The sequence below is a fragment of the Palaemon carinicauda genome, chromosome 26 (assembly GCF_036898095.1).
Source record: "Palaemon carinicauda isolate YSFRI2023 chromosome 26, ASM3689809v2, whole genome shotgun sequence".
Lineage (NCBI taxonomy): Eukaryota > Metazoa > Arthropoda > Malacostraca > Decapoda > Palaemonidae > Palaemon > Palaemon carinicauda.
The window spans coordinates 74,394,833-74,408,385 of NC_090750.1; the positions used below are offsets into that span (position 1 = coordinate 74,394,833).

At 40.5% G+C, this 13,553-nt stretch overlaps 2 protein-coding genes across 2 annotated transcripts in view; both read right to left on the reverse strand.

Annotated features, from left to right (window-relative positions):
- The window catches only part of mwh (multiple wing hairs), a 321,568-nt gene that overhangs the window by 162,446 nt on the left and 145,569 nt on the right, over nucleotides 1-13,553 (reverse strand). The window lies entirely within an intron of this gene.
- LOC137620228 (thymidylate synthase-like) overlaps nucleotides 4,501-13,553 on the reverse strand; it is a 29,527-nt gene continuing 20,474 nt past the window's right edge. Inside the window, exons 5-7 of the mRNA XM_068350464.1 lie at nucleotides 10,317-10,428; nucleotides 8,451-8,693; nucleotides 4,501-5,111 (exon numbers count right to left, since the gene is read on the reverse strand). Of these exons, the coding sequence (XP_068206565.1) occupies nucleotides 4,902-5,111; nucleotides 8,451-8,693; nucleotides 10,317-10,428 (565 nt within the window). The 3' untranslated portion in view covers nucleotides 4,501-4,901. The remainder of the gene's footprint in view (nucleotides 5,112-8,450; nucleotides 8,694-10,316; nucleotides 10,429-13,553) is intronic.

The window sequence follows — 13,553 nt, forward strand, 5'->3', positions numbered from 1 at the left end:
CCTGCCTAACTGTGGCTGCGGTCTACATTTTGAACGGAGTCTGCAGAACAAACTCATTCAGAGCCCACATATCTACGACTGATATCCAACTTCCATATGTCTTCTCTACAAGAAAGAGTTGACTCTTGGAGAACGCCCTTCTCCATCATAGCCTGGACTTCTGCCCGTAGAGCAAAGTCCTTTGCTGATCCCTGGCGATAGGACAATGACATCATTGGTGGAGGAATCAGAGGAGGGGGAGAGTCCACTGTTCTGCAATGTTCTGTGATACCACCACCACCTCTATCTGGGTTGCAAACATCCTTCCACATATGGCATCATGGGAGAAATGGGCCCACTTGAGGGTCATTGGCTTCGCTTCTTTTCCCCTTGTCGGTGGCACCATTGACACTGTACTCTGAAAGTGTGCTTGCTGTTTTGCTTTCTGCCTTGGGTGGATTAGGCAGGGCAAGGGATGTTCTTAGGAACAGGCTTGTGTGCCTGTCTCGCTAGAGACAAAGGTCTTACTTGGCCCAAAGTGGAGGGGGGACTTGGGGCACCAAAAGTACACTACTGGGTTCAAAAGCAAGTCCTGACTCCTTCCTCCACTTCTTGATCACAGCATCTACCTCCCTCTTCTGTCGGAAACAGGGAAGGACCCTTAACAGACATACAGTATTCCTGAGATTTAAAATCTCCTCTCAGACAATCTGCCTCTAAAATTTGGGGGCAACAGTATCACGCCTCTTAGTTTGCCCACTGGGTGGCAGCCAGTTGGGTGAAGAACTCAACGGCCCTGGCTCCCGTCAAGATAATGTCCTTGACGGCCATAAGCTTGCTGGGGTCTGTGAAATCCTGTGTCGACTAAAATACTAATGACACCTGACCAGTGGTCAATCCAGGAGAGGCTGGCTAAAAAGTTGCCTTAGTCAAGGTTTCCACATTCTGAACATCCGCAGCAGTAAAGGTGACGGTCTCTGAGGCAAGATGATCTGGGCTAAGAACTAAGGGGAAGGGAGAAGCCTCTTGGGTCCAGTAGTATTTCCTCTGATGGGAAAAAGCCAGAGGAATGATTTTCAAGGGTCTCCCTGCACTCAGCGAGTCCTTCCTCACAGACCCCGAGTCTCCGAAGACAGGATCGACCGAGAAAGCTATGAGATCTGATGGCACAAGGCGCACGACAGCCTGTTTGTAGGAGCTTCCCTTCCCTTGGGAGGAGAGTAAGGAGCCTGACCAAGGCTGTTTACCTTCCTAATGCAAGCGAGAACCTGCAGGAAGGTACTCTAATTCTCCTCCTCTATACAGTACACCATTAAGGGCCTTCAGGCAGGAAGGCTGAGGAAGAACGTCGTCAGATTCTTAGGAAAGATCCCTCTCTGTCACCGTACCCAGATGGTGTCGAAAGTCAAAACAGGATTCCTGCTCTTCTCTCCAAAGGGGGGGAGAAAGATGTAAAGGGGCTATCTGCAGCACCCCTACAAGGCGCACCTATAGTTCCTAAGTCCTGGGCCTCTCGCAAACTCGCGTCTGCAAGTAACTAGAAAGACTTGTTCTTGTGTATGGTCTTGGTGATTTTACTTTCTCTAGGGTGAAAACCCTCAGAGAAAGGAGGATACTGATTGCTGTCTTCCTCTCCTTCACACCTTCAAGCTCAGGATCTGGACGGGACCCCTATGCATTCAGCAAGGGGCTGCATGACACCCTCATCACCAGTTCTACTCCAAGGAGAAAGAGCAAGAGAGTCAACATTGATTGGTGACAACCAGAACTTATTTAACGTAAGCGATCTGGGACAAGAGTGAGTTCTAGTATAGTGGGGCAGGCGTCACTTACGCCAATAGTAGTGCCTTCTGTCATTCAGCTTGACTGGGACTCTACGCAAATCCAACCATTGGGGATGGGCTCTCCGAGGAGCACTAGCTCTAGCCATCTCAGGTATAAATTCCTGTACCTCAGGAGGTTCCAGACGATAATTCAACCTAGAGGCACAAGGCCTAGGAGCAAGTCTTAGGATCTTGCCCTACTTCCAGTGGAATTATGCTCATTTGGGCAGCGCGTACTGTAGATACCCGAAGTAACATTCACTTATGTGAAGTATGCAAGGATGAAGTGTGTCTGGATGATATCTGCGCTAGGTAGTTCACCTACTCTACTTATAGCCAACTGTGCTGGGTGACATGTCCTTGCTCCTCAGGTATACAGTAGATGAGGAAGGGTTAGGTAGAGTCCGATGAGCTATCTGGTGTGCACGCTTAGGTGAACTATAGCAGTCAGGTGACACAGCACTTCTGGGTTTGAGCAATTCTCTTAGCAATTGTAATTGCTAAATTGCTTGGGTGACAGGGCGCGCTTGTAGAGGGTTACCTGCAAGTGATCTTGCGTGTGCTCCAAAGAGCTGAGAAGCTAAGAAGCATGTGCGCACTGACGCCTCTGAACTTTCTGTGGAGCAGGTGGGCCTCTACAGGAGAGCAAGTGCATGCATTTGCACACATGCTCATGGTCAAGCCCTAAAGACTATAAAGAGGTGATTGAGAGCCAAAAGTGGAGGCTGTAGGCTCTGAAGGCATGAGACTGAGAAGAGGAGAATCTTTTATCGGCTCTGGAGGGAGAAAAGCCAAGTAAGTCTGTCAAGAGCAGAATCATTCACCTGTCCACCCATCAAAGTCAATGCATACAAAAGCCATTCCCTTGAAGGGGGTCCTTGCAGTCCCAAGGAAGGCCACAGCAGTCATAAAGCATCATTTTCCTGAAAAGAGGACTAAACAAGTCATGGCACCCCGTTTCACTAGGGGAAACAGGAAGGTCTGCCTGCCTCTAAGCTTGCCATAAACTCAAAGGGCCGCCACTCGTACCCGAACAGCCTGGGGAGGAGACCGACAGGGAAAGGTCAGAGGGGAGAGTACTGGGGGTCAGAGAGAGGTCAGGAATTCTTCAGTGAAAAAGATGACCCCAAAGGTGAAGAATCCCTCTTGGACTACAGTTACCCCCAGCTATTCACGAACCAATATTCACAAGATTTTCTGTAGAGCATAACTAAATATTAGGAAAATCTAGCGCAGAACACATAAAAACATTAGATGTATATTTTTCTTTCATTTTGATAAATAAATAACAGATTGTAAAACTTTTTCCTTTTAATCTCATGATTATTTACTTAGAAATATTTTATATCAATACGTACAATTCTAAGTTATAAAATACAATAAACAGTACAGTACTGTACTGTATTGTATTTACAAATGCACAATGCTACTACAGTACTCATATTAAACATGTTAGCGATAAATTTTTCTTTCATTTCGGTATTCAAATAAATCATTAAATTTTTTCCTTTTAATCTCATGATTACTTTACAATTTATTTTATATCAAATAATTACACTTTCAAGTTAAAATCCACAATGAACAGTACTTTTGTGTATGTACGAATGCCCAATGCTACTACACATATCAAACACATTAGCGATATATTTTTCTTTCATTTTGGTAAATAAATAACAGATCGTAACACATTTGTTCCTTTTAATATTATGCTTATTCTTTCCAAAAAACAGGTAGATAATTTATTAACATATCATCAATGAATCTTAATTGTATTTCTGTACAATAAATTACTGTAGCTACCAGTAAAAAATATGAGCGAGTTCAAGAAAACGGTTAGGTGATGCACGATAGAAAACTTACCTCTCTACAGTAAGGGTAACAATAATAAAGTACAGTATGTACGATACAGTACTGTATGTTTTGTGCATGTACATCATTGTACTGTACGTATTGAGTTATGGTAGTGTTTTAATTGGTGTTCATGCCACATTCAGTATATTTTTCTGGAAAATGTCTTAAAACTGTTCTTAAATTATTCTAAATTGTTTATGATGGCATTTCTTGATGTTATTTTAAATATCAAAATTGGCAGTTATAAGCATTTTTAAATGGCTTTTTAAGTATTCATGAATTTGTCCTATTCGCGAGGGGTCTGGTCCCTAAACCTCACAAATATGGTGGGAAACTGTACTTACTCCTGTTGTAGGCTCCCACTGGGAGGATGGTCACTCCCGACACTTGTCACACCCTGGCTACAGGAGTGTCCTCTGCATGTGGGGAACAGGAGAGGATCTATTTCCCTTTTGCTTATGAAGGTGACACAAATACGACCCTACACCCCGGGATAAGTCCTCATCTCCGAAAGCATCCCTAACAAAGACATACTCGCAAACACTCAAAAAAGAGAAAACAAAGTTGTTTCCCAATACAGTACTGTACTCCGGTCAGTGGGAACGTATATTCTCATTGACTGCTAAAATCAAAGTGAAATCTGTGAGCAAGCGGGAAGTGGTGCTTCCACACTTCTAGAAGATTAAAATACACCTTGCTATAAAATTTAATTACAGTGTACAGTACTGTACTACAGCTTTGGTGTTATTTTCTCCTATGTAAAGGAAAAAGTTTTGTATACATAATGAAAGAAATATTCCATATAAAAGGAAGCTAAATAACAGATTAAACCCTTCAATGGGAAAAATGAGCTTTCACTGATTTATTGAAAAATTACAAAATAGGTGTTCAAGTTGATTCTTGAAACTAAGTCTAGAATTAGTCATTCTGAGATCTATGTGAAATGCAGATCTAAATTTTTACATGTGAAATTATTTAACTAACCAGACCATTTTACACTTACGGACTTGCCAATTGCACAATTTGTTGTTTACCCTACTACAAACAGTAAAAATGGTACAAAACATAAATAATAACTAGTGAATTAATAGCCTTTATGACATCTAATACAGGCCACTGTAACACAGATTTTCAAGCATTAAATTTGTCTGGAACATATAGCCATTGTTTACCATTCGGTTTAAAATCTACAATAAAGTGATTCTTTGGAATTAAAAGCATTAATATCTAGAAAATAAAAAACTTTTTTTAAACAGCCATATCCATCTGGATTTTACTGTGCGGATGATAATCGATGATTTCAAAGTCTTCAAATTTGAAATCCTCTATGGAATGAACTTCCCGTTTGATTCTGAGCTTGGGGAAAGGTCTTGGCTCTCTTTTCAACTGTTCCTCGAGAGCATCACAGTGGTTGGAGTAGACATGAGCATCCCCAAGTGTATGTATAAAGTCTCCAGGCTAAGATAAAAAAAAAAAAAGAAAAAAAAAATATTAAGCATTCAATATTTTATTGAATGTAGTGAAACATGCAACTGTCAATAGGAACTTAATTTTTCAAAATATCCTAGAATAATAATCAATATGTTGTGAAATAAAAATTCTAAAAGTAATTTCTATTTTTCCTAGCTATACAAAGATTGTGACGCAGTTCCGGTAGGCCCTGCTGCTTCCTCCGGTGCCTTAGATGACCGAGGAGGTAGCAGCAGTAGGGGATTCAGCATTATGAAGCTTCATCTGTGGTGGATAATGTGGGAGGTTGGGCTGTGGCACCCTAGCAGTACCAGCTGAACTCGGTTGAGTCCCTGGTTAGGCTGAAGGAACGTAGAGAGTAGAGGTCCCCTTTTTGTTTTGTTTCATTGTTGATGTCGGCTACCCCCCAAAATTGGGGGAAAGTGCCTTTGGTATATGTATGTACAAAGAGTCATTTAGTAGGTCCAAGATTCTAGCAAAAGCTAGAAATGGCCACTGAAGAAATCATCAAGGTTCTGGTAGCCACCAGTAGCCACTGGTGGTAGGGGTCTATCAGTGTACAAAGCCTCCATTTTGACTTTGCCTGGGACTTGTGGAGTGGATACAGTGGGAAGTGAAATCTAAAGGGCTCAGTTTGTATAGCTAGGAAAATACAAATTACTTTTAAAATTTTGTGATTTGTTCCCAACCGAATACCGACTCTTGTCCTTCAGTACGAGAGTCCTCCTTAGATGACAAGAAAGGAGGAAGTCCTCTCACCCAACTGGCTCTTTTCAAGGACCTAAGAACCTTTATCACATCCCAGGAAGGGGGCTTGAGTTCTTGCAGAAGACAAGTCTGCTCAAAACTCTTCATGAGAGCAGAAAGTTCCCATGCAGAGGAGAGAACAAACCCTTCCAGTTTGAATACCTGGCTCAAGGCCGCGTGGTAGCCCTTTATCACAGTGACTGAAAAGGATTTCTCGATACTCAGCAACACTAGAACGTCGGCAATCTCGGAAATAGCGGCCTTGTGTGGAGCAATATTCCTCTTATGACACCAATCACAGAAGGTTGTTAGACTCTTGTGGACAACTTTTGGAGGTATCAGTCAGAAGGCTGTTAGACAGATGGTCCCGAAAAGCCTCTCTTTCAGAGGATATGCTAGATAGTCTCCAACCATAAAGAGATAAGCAGTGAACTGCGCCGTGGAACTTTCTTAAGTACGGTTTATGCAGTAGGTTTGGCTATTCTGAAAGTTCTCTTAGAATTTCCACATGAAGATCCAGCAGGCCTGGATACCACTCCGCTGTTGGCCACCTTGAGGCTACTAACATTACTCTGACCTCTTGTGATGTTCGGACTCTGTTCAGGACATGATGAATCAAACAGAAAGGTGGAAAGGCACAAAAGTCCAGTTAGTTGAATGGGTGCTAGAAGACATCTTCCATTGCTGCTGCTGGATCCGAGACCGGAGAGCAATACACCCGGTGTTTGTTGTTCAGGGGAGTGGCAAACATGATTAGTGATGGGGAACCCCACAGTCAAAAGTCTCTTTGCCACTAGAGGAAGCAAAGACCATTCGGAACCAACTATCGTCCCTGGTCAACTTAGATGGTCAGCAATAACATTCCGCTTCCTGGGAATAAAACTTGCTATGAGCGTTATTGCATTGTTTTGTGCCCACTTGTGTATCTCCACTGCTAGTTGGAATAGCCGGAGAGAGACTGCACCTCCTTGTTTACATGGGCAACCATCACGGCCAAGGTGCAATCACATTATGCTAGACTTATTAGTCATAATTAAGCACACTCGTTATCGCACAGATAATGCAAGCGTAACTAGTGACAATGACATTGAAAAAGACACAAAGCACTATAATGGCAATCCAGTGTGGACGAGTTAAAAGTTGTGATCATAGAAGAGAGGAGGGGATACCTCCTCTAAACACAATGACCAGAAGACAAGTGAGGTAAGCCATGCAGCAGCACATTACACTGCCATGCAATGAGGTTGCCTAGCAACCTACTATGGTGCAACTGAACACTTTTGCTTTTTTGTCTGGTATTATTACTAGCTAATCTACAATTCTAGTTGGAAAACCAGGATGCTATAAGCAAAAGGTCTACACCGGAAAAATAGCCCAGTGAGGAAAGGAAATAAATAAACTGCAAGAGAAGTAATGAACAATCAAAAAAAGATATTCTATGAACAGAAACATTAAAAGTATATCTTTCAAATATAAACAAAAATATCAAAAATTAAAAAAATTATAAAAAAAAATAAGTGGAGAAATAACATAGAATAGTGTGCACAAGTGTACCCTCAAGCGAGAGAACTCTACCCTAAGGCAGTGGAAGACCATGGTACAGAAGATATGGCACTACCCAAGACTAGAGGACAATGGTTTGATTTTGTAGTGTCCTTCTCCTAGAAGAGCTGCTTACCCTAGCTTAAGTCTCTTCTACCCTTACCAAGAGAAAAGTAGCCACTGAACAATTACAGTGCAGTAATTAACCCCTTGAGCAAAGAAAAACTGTTTGGTAATCTCAGTGTTGTCATGTGTATGAGGATAGAGGAGAAAGTGGAAAGAATAGGCCAGACTACTCTGTGTATGTGTAGGCAAAAGAAAAATGAGTCGTAACCAAAGAGAGGGTTCCAATATAGTAATGTCTGGCCAGTCAAAAGCACCCAATAACTCTCTATCAGTAGTATCTCAGCGGTAGAAAACGAAACTAGGAGTGACCCATTTAAAAGACTCAAAGTTTGTATCTGCATAGGAATAAATATTTATTTTCTTCATCAATACTATCCCCACAGCTTAAGTTCAAGAAATACCAGTAGTGCCAATCTAATTAAAATCCAGTACATATAGTACGTATTATGGAAATACTCGAACAAACAAGTTCTACCATTCAGTAAAAGAATAAATCCTAATATACAGCAAAAGAAAAAATAATAAATTCTGCCATACAGTAAAAGAATAGGAACAAATTCTGCTATTCAGTAAAAGAATACAGAAACACTTATGTCATTCAGCAAAAAAAATTATATAAAAAATTCTGCCATTCAGTAAAAAAATAATTATACAAAATTCTGCCATTCAGTAAAAAAATAATTATGACCAAATTCTGCCATGCAATAAAAAAAATACTAAAAAGAACAAATTCTACCATTCAGTAAAAGAATAAAGACACAATTGTGTTATTCAGTAAAAAAATAAATAAGAAAAAATGTTGCCATTCAGTAAAATAAATAAACATATCCTTCCATTCAGAGAAAGAGTAAAGAAAAGAAATAGGGGATTTCAAGTTTTCCCTAACAGTTAGAAGAAAAACATTTCCCTTACCTTGAGTTTTGTTATGTGAGCAATCATGCAAGTCAAGAGTGCGTAGCTGGCAATGTTGAAGGGGACCCCTAGACCCATATCAGCAGATCTCTGGTAAAGCTGACATGATAGTTCACCATTTGCCACATAAAACTGACAAAGGCAATGGCAGGGTGGCAATGCCATTTTTGGTATGTCACTGACATTCCAAGCGCACATGATTATGCGTCGATCATTGGGATTATTTTTTATTGTATCAATAACCTGGAAAAGATTATTTATTAAAGACAGAATAAATTTTTTTTAAATTGTTCAACTAAAATAAAAGTAAATTCTAATCTTATAAATATTATGCTCCATATTTCTAATGCATTACTGTACATCAACTTCTGATATCATAAGCGCAATTATTGATAGTTTCACCAGAACACCCAGCTAAAATGATCTTCCATAATGATGATTACATAAAAGCATGATGACAAATTAAAATAGTTCAAAAAAGACAATTCTAATAAAATTTCTTATTTCTATAATAACCCGATGCTCATATTGCTGTTTCTCCAGAACCCCAGTTTCATTGATACACAGAAAAATTTCTTAAAATCTAAAATTTTCTCATTTTCTTTTGCTTCAAACGATACACGCCCCTTTGAAAAGGAAAGCCCAGTTGTTGACCAAGGAAATACAGTTTTCAGTTGACATTATTCCTCCTCTTAATACTATATGTCAGAGGGGAGGAGGGTGGGCATTTTCATTTCTTCAGTCTAAGATCCACTAGCACAGGACTGTCTGCTTGACCGAGGAAGGAGGAATTGTAAAACAAAAACCTCCATGTATGGTCTAGGGAGGCCTAGCCTCCTGTATAGACAACTTAACCTGACTTGGGAAATCATTTCACCGAGACAGTAAGATGCCTAACACAGACTTTACGCTGATGTCCCGGTCATTTGTGTGCAGTTCCCCCCTATGTACTTTCATAAAACTTATTATGTAATCATTGTTTGAACTTTTATTTTGTTTGTATTTAGTTATCCTTACTGGAGTAAAGTTTAGTCTTCTATGAAAGTTAGAATTTGTTTTAAGATTAGATTCACTGGCTCTGTGAAACTGTAAAGGATAACTCTCTTCAAGTATCTCCAGTATTTCGTAAGTTGTTCCAGCAAGAATTGTTTATTATATGTCATTACTTAGTTCTATGTTATGTTTTGTTTTGCTTTAGTCTTCTTTTTATGTGGTTGTTTGGTACATGTGTTTAAACGGTAAATTTATTTGTATAAATTTCCTGAGTGTGAACTCTGTGATATCTAACCATGCTTGAGGGTACACACGGTCTCACTATTCTATCTTATTTCTCTTCCACTTGTTTTTATAGGTTATATAGGAAATATTTATTGTAATGATGTTACTGTTCTTAAAGTATTTTATTTTTCCTGTTTCTTTTCCTCACTGGGCTATTTTCCCTGTTGGAGCCCCCGGGCTTATAGCATCCTGCTTTTCCAATTAGGGTTGCAGCTTAGCAAGTAATAATATGCCATACTCATTGTACAATATACGAGTAATTCTAACTTCCATATGGTTTTTTTTTTTTGTAAATGACTTTTCTGGCATGTCATTGTGTGTATCACAGGGCATATTTTGACGTAAAGCGAAAAACTACCAGACACCAAGAATTTAACCATTTTAGTAAGCTATCAGTCAACCTATTCTGTAAAACATTTACACAACAATAAATTTCTCAAAGAAATAAAACTTCATGCAATCATTGAAATCTGGTCTTTGTGGCACTGTAACTGTCCCTTCCTTCTGCTATTCATGAGTAACCTTTAAAAAAACCTTAAACGAGACTCAGGTGTAGATTAAGTTAAAGAAACTACTTTCAAAACTAACCTGCTGCAGTTGATCGACCCCTTTACCAGTGTAATCAGCATGCATGTCAGAGTATTCGGCCCCAAAATGACGCCACTGAAACCCATACACTGGCCCAAGATCCCCTTCCTCCCTGTGAAGAGCAATTGATCCAATGTTATAAAAAAACATTCAACTTAGTAAGAAAAAAAAAAATTAAAATGTTATTTTTATTAATAAAATAAATTTTTGAATATACTTACCCGGTGATCATATAAGCTGTCAGCTCTGCTGCCCGACAGAAAAACCTAAGGACAAAATACGCCAGCGATCGCTATACAGGTGGGGGTGTACATCAACAGCGCCATCTGTCGAGCAGGTACTCAAGTACTCCATGTCAACACAGAACCAATTTTCTCCTCGGCCCACTGGGTCTCTATTGGGGAGGAAGGGAGGGTCCTTTAATATATGATCACCGGGTAAGTATATTCAAAAATTTATTTTATTAATAAAAATAACATTTTTCAATATTAAACTTAGCCGGTGATCATATAAGCTGATTCACACCCAGGGGGGTGGGTAGAGACCAGCATTACATGTTGACATTATTAAGAGCTAAGTATTTTGTATTTCATTTTAGCAGTTATTCAAAATAACAAACATAAAATAAATAAGTACCTGGTAAGGAAGTCGACTTGAACAATTACTCTGCCTTTTTAAGTACGTCTTCCTTACTGAGCCTCGCGATCCTCATAGGATGCTGAGCGACTCCTAGGAGCTGAAGTATGAAGGGTTGCAACCCATACTAAAGGACCTCATCAAAACCTCTAATCTAGGCGCTTCTCAAGAAAAGAATTTGACCACCCGCCAAATCAACCAGGATGCGAAAGGCTTCTTAGCCTTCCGGACAACCCAAAAACAACAATAAAAACATTTCAAGAGAAAGATTAAAAAAGGTTATGGAATTAGGGGAATGTAGTGGTTGAGCCCTCACCCACTACTGCACTCGCTGCTACGAATGGTCCCAGGGTGTAGCAGTTCTCGTAAAGAGACTGGACATCTTTAAGATAAAAAGACGCGAACACTGACTTGCTTCTCCAATAGGTTGCGTCCATTATACTCTGCAGAGATCTGTTTTGTTTGAAGGCCACTGAAGTTGCGACAGCTCTAACTTCATGTGTCCTTACCTTCAGCAAAGCATGGTCTTCCTCATTCAGATGGGAATGAGCTTCTCGTATCAACAGTCTAATATAATAGGAAACTGCATTCTTCGACATGGGTAAAGAAGGTTTCTTAATAGCACACCATAAAGCTTCTGACTGTCCTCGTAAAGGTTTAGTTCGTTTTAAATAGAACTTAAGAGCTCTAACAGGGCACAAGACTCTTTCTAGTTCATTTCCAACCAAATATGTTATTTTCATTAGTAAAATAAATTTTTGAATATACTTACCCGATAATCATGTAGCTGTCAACTCCGTTGCCCGACAGAAATCTAAGGAGGGATACGCCAGCTATCACAATACTAGAAGGGGGTGTACTAACAGCGCCACCTGTGGCCAGGTACTCAAGTACTTCTTGTTGACACCTCCTCAATTATTCCTCGATCCCACTGGTTCTTTATGGGGAGGAAGGGAGGGTCAATTAAATCATGATTATCGGGTAAGTATATTCAAAAATTTATTTTACTAATGAAAATAACATTTTTCAATATTAAACTTACCCGATAATCATGTAGCTGATTCGCACCCAGGGGGGTGGGTGAAAACCAGTGAACAAGATTAAAGGATAGCCAAGTATCCCCAAATTTCATATAACAGTTATCTCTAATAACAAATGAAATAATAAGTACCTGGTAAGGAAGTCGAATCGAACCGTTACTCTGCCTCTTTTTTAAGATCGTCTTCCTTACTGAGCGCAGCGTTCCTCTTGGAGGCTGAATCAACCCAAGGTGCTAAAGTATATAGGGTTGCAACCCCTACTAAAGGACCTCTACACAACCTTTAACCCAGGCGCTTCTCAAGAATGAATTGACCACCCGCCAAATCAAAAGGATGCGGAAGGCTTCTTAGCCTACCGTAACAACCATAAAAACAACAAAAGAATTCAAGAGAAAAGTTAAAAAGGTTATGGGATTAAGGGAATGTAGTGGCTGAGCCCTCACCTACTACTGCACTCGCTGCTACGAATGGTCCCAGGGTGTAGCAGTTCTCGTAAAGAGACTGGACATCTTTCAGATAAAATGATGCAAACACTGACTTGCTCCTCCAATAGGTTGCATCCATTACACTCTGCAGAGAACGGTTTTTATTAAAGGCCATCGAAGTAGCTACGGCTCTTACTTCGTGGGTCCTTACCTTCAGCAATGCAAGGTCTTCCTCCTTTAAGTGAGAATGTGCTTCTCTGATCAGAAGCCTTATATAATACGAAAGCCCATTCTTGGACATGGGTCTCGAGGGTTTCCTGATGGCACACCATAAGGCTTCTGACTGTCCTCGGAGAGGTTTAGACCTCTTGAGATAATATTTGAGAGCTCTGACAGGGCAAAGAACTCTCTCAAGTTCGTTACCTACCATGTTGGAAAGGCTAGGTATCTCGAACGATCTAGGCCAAGGACGTGAAGGAAGTTCGTTCTTTGCTAGGAATCCAAGCTGGAAAGAACATGTAGCAGACTCGGTCGTGAAACCAATGTTCTTGCTGAAGGCATGAACCTCACTGACTCTTTTAGCTGTTGCCAGACAAACGAGAAAAAGAGTCTTGAGGGTAAGGTCCTTGAATGACGCTGACTGGAGAGGTTCGAACCTAGATGTCATAAGGAACCTTAAGACTACGTCTAAATTCCAGCCTGGAGTGGAAAGACGACGATCTTTAGACGTCTCAAAAGACTTAAGAATGTCTTGAAGGTCCTTGTTGGAAGACAGGTCCAAACCTCTATGGCGGAGAACTGAGGCCAACATACTCCTATATCCCTTAATCGTAGGAGCTGAAAGGGATCTCTCATTCCTAAGATGAAGCAGGAAGTCAGCTATTTGGGTCACAGAGGTATTGGTAGAGGATATTGAATTGGCTCTACACCAGCTTCGGAAGACCTCCCACTTAGACTGGTAGACCCTACGAGTGGAAACCCTTCTTGCTCTGGCAATAGCCCTGGCTGCCTCCTTCGAAAAGCCTCGAGCTCTAGCGAATCTTTCGACAGTCTGAAGGCAGTCAGTTGAAGAGCGTGGAGGTTTGGATGTAACCTGTCTACGTGAGGTTGACGTAGAAGGTCCACTCTTAGAGGTA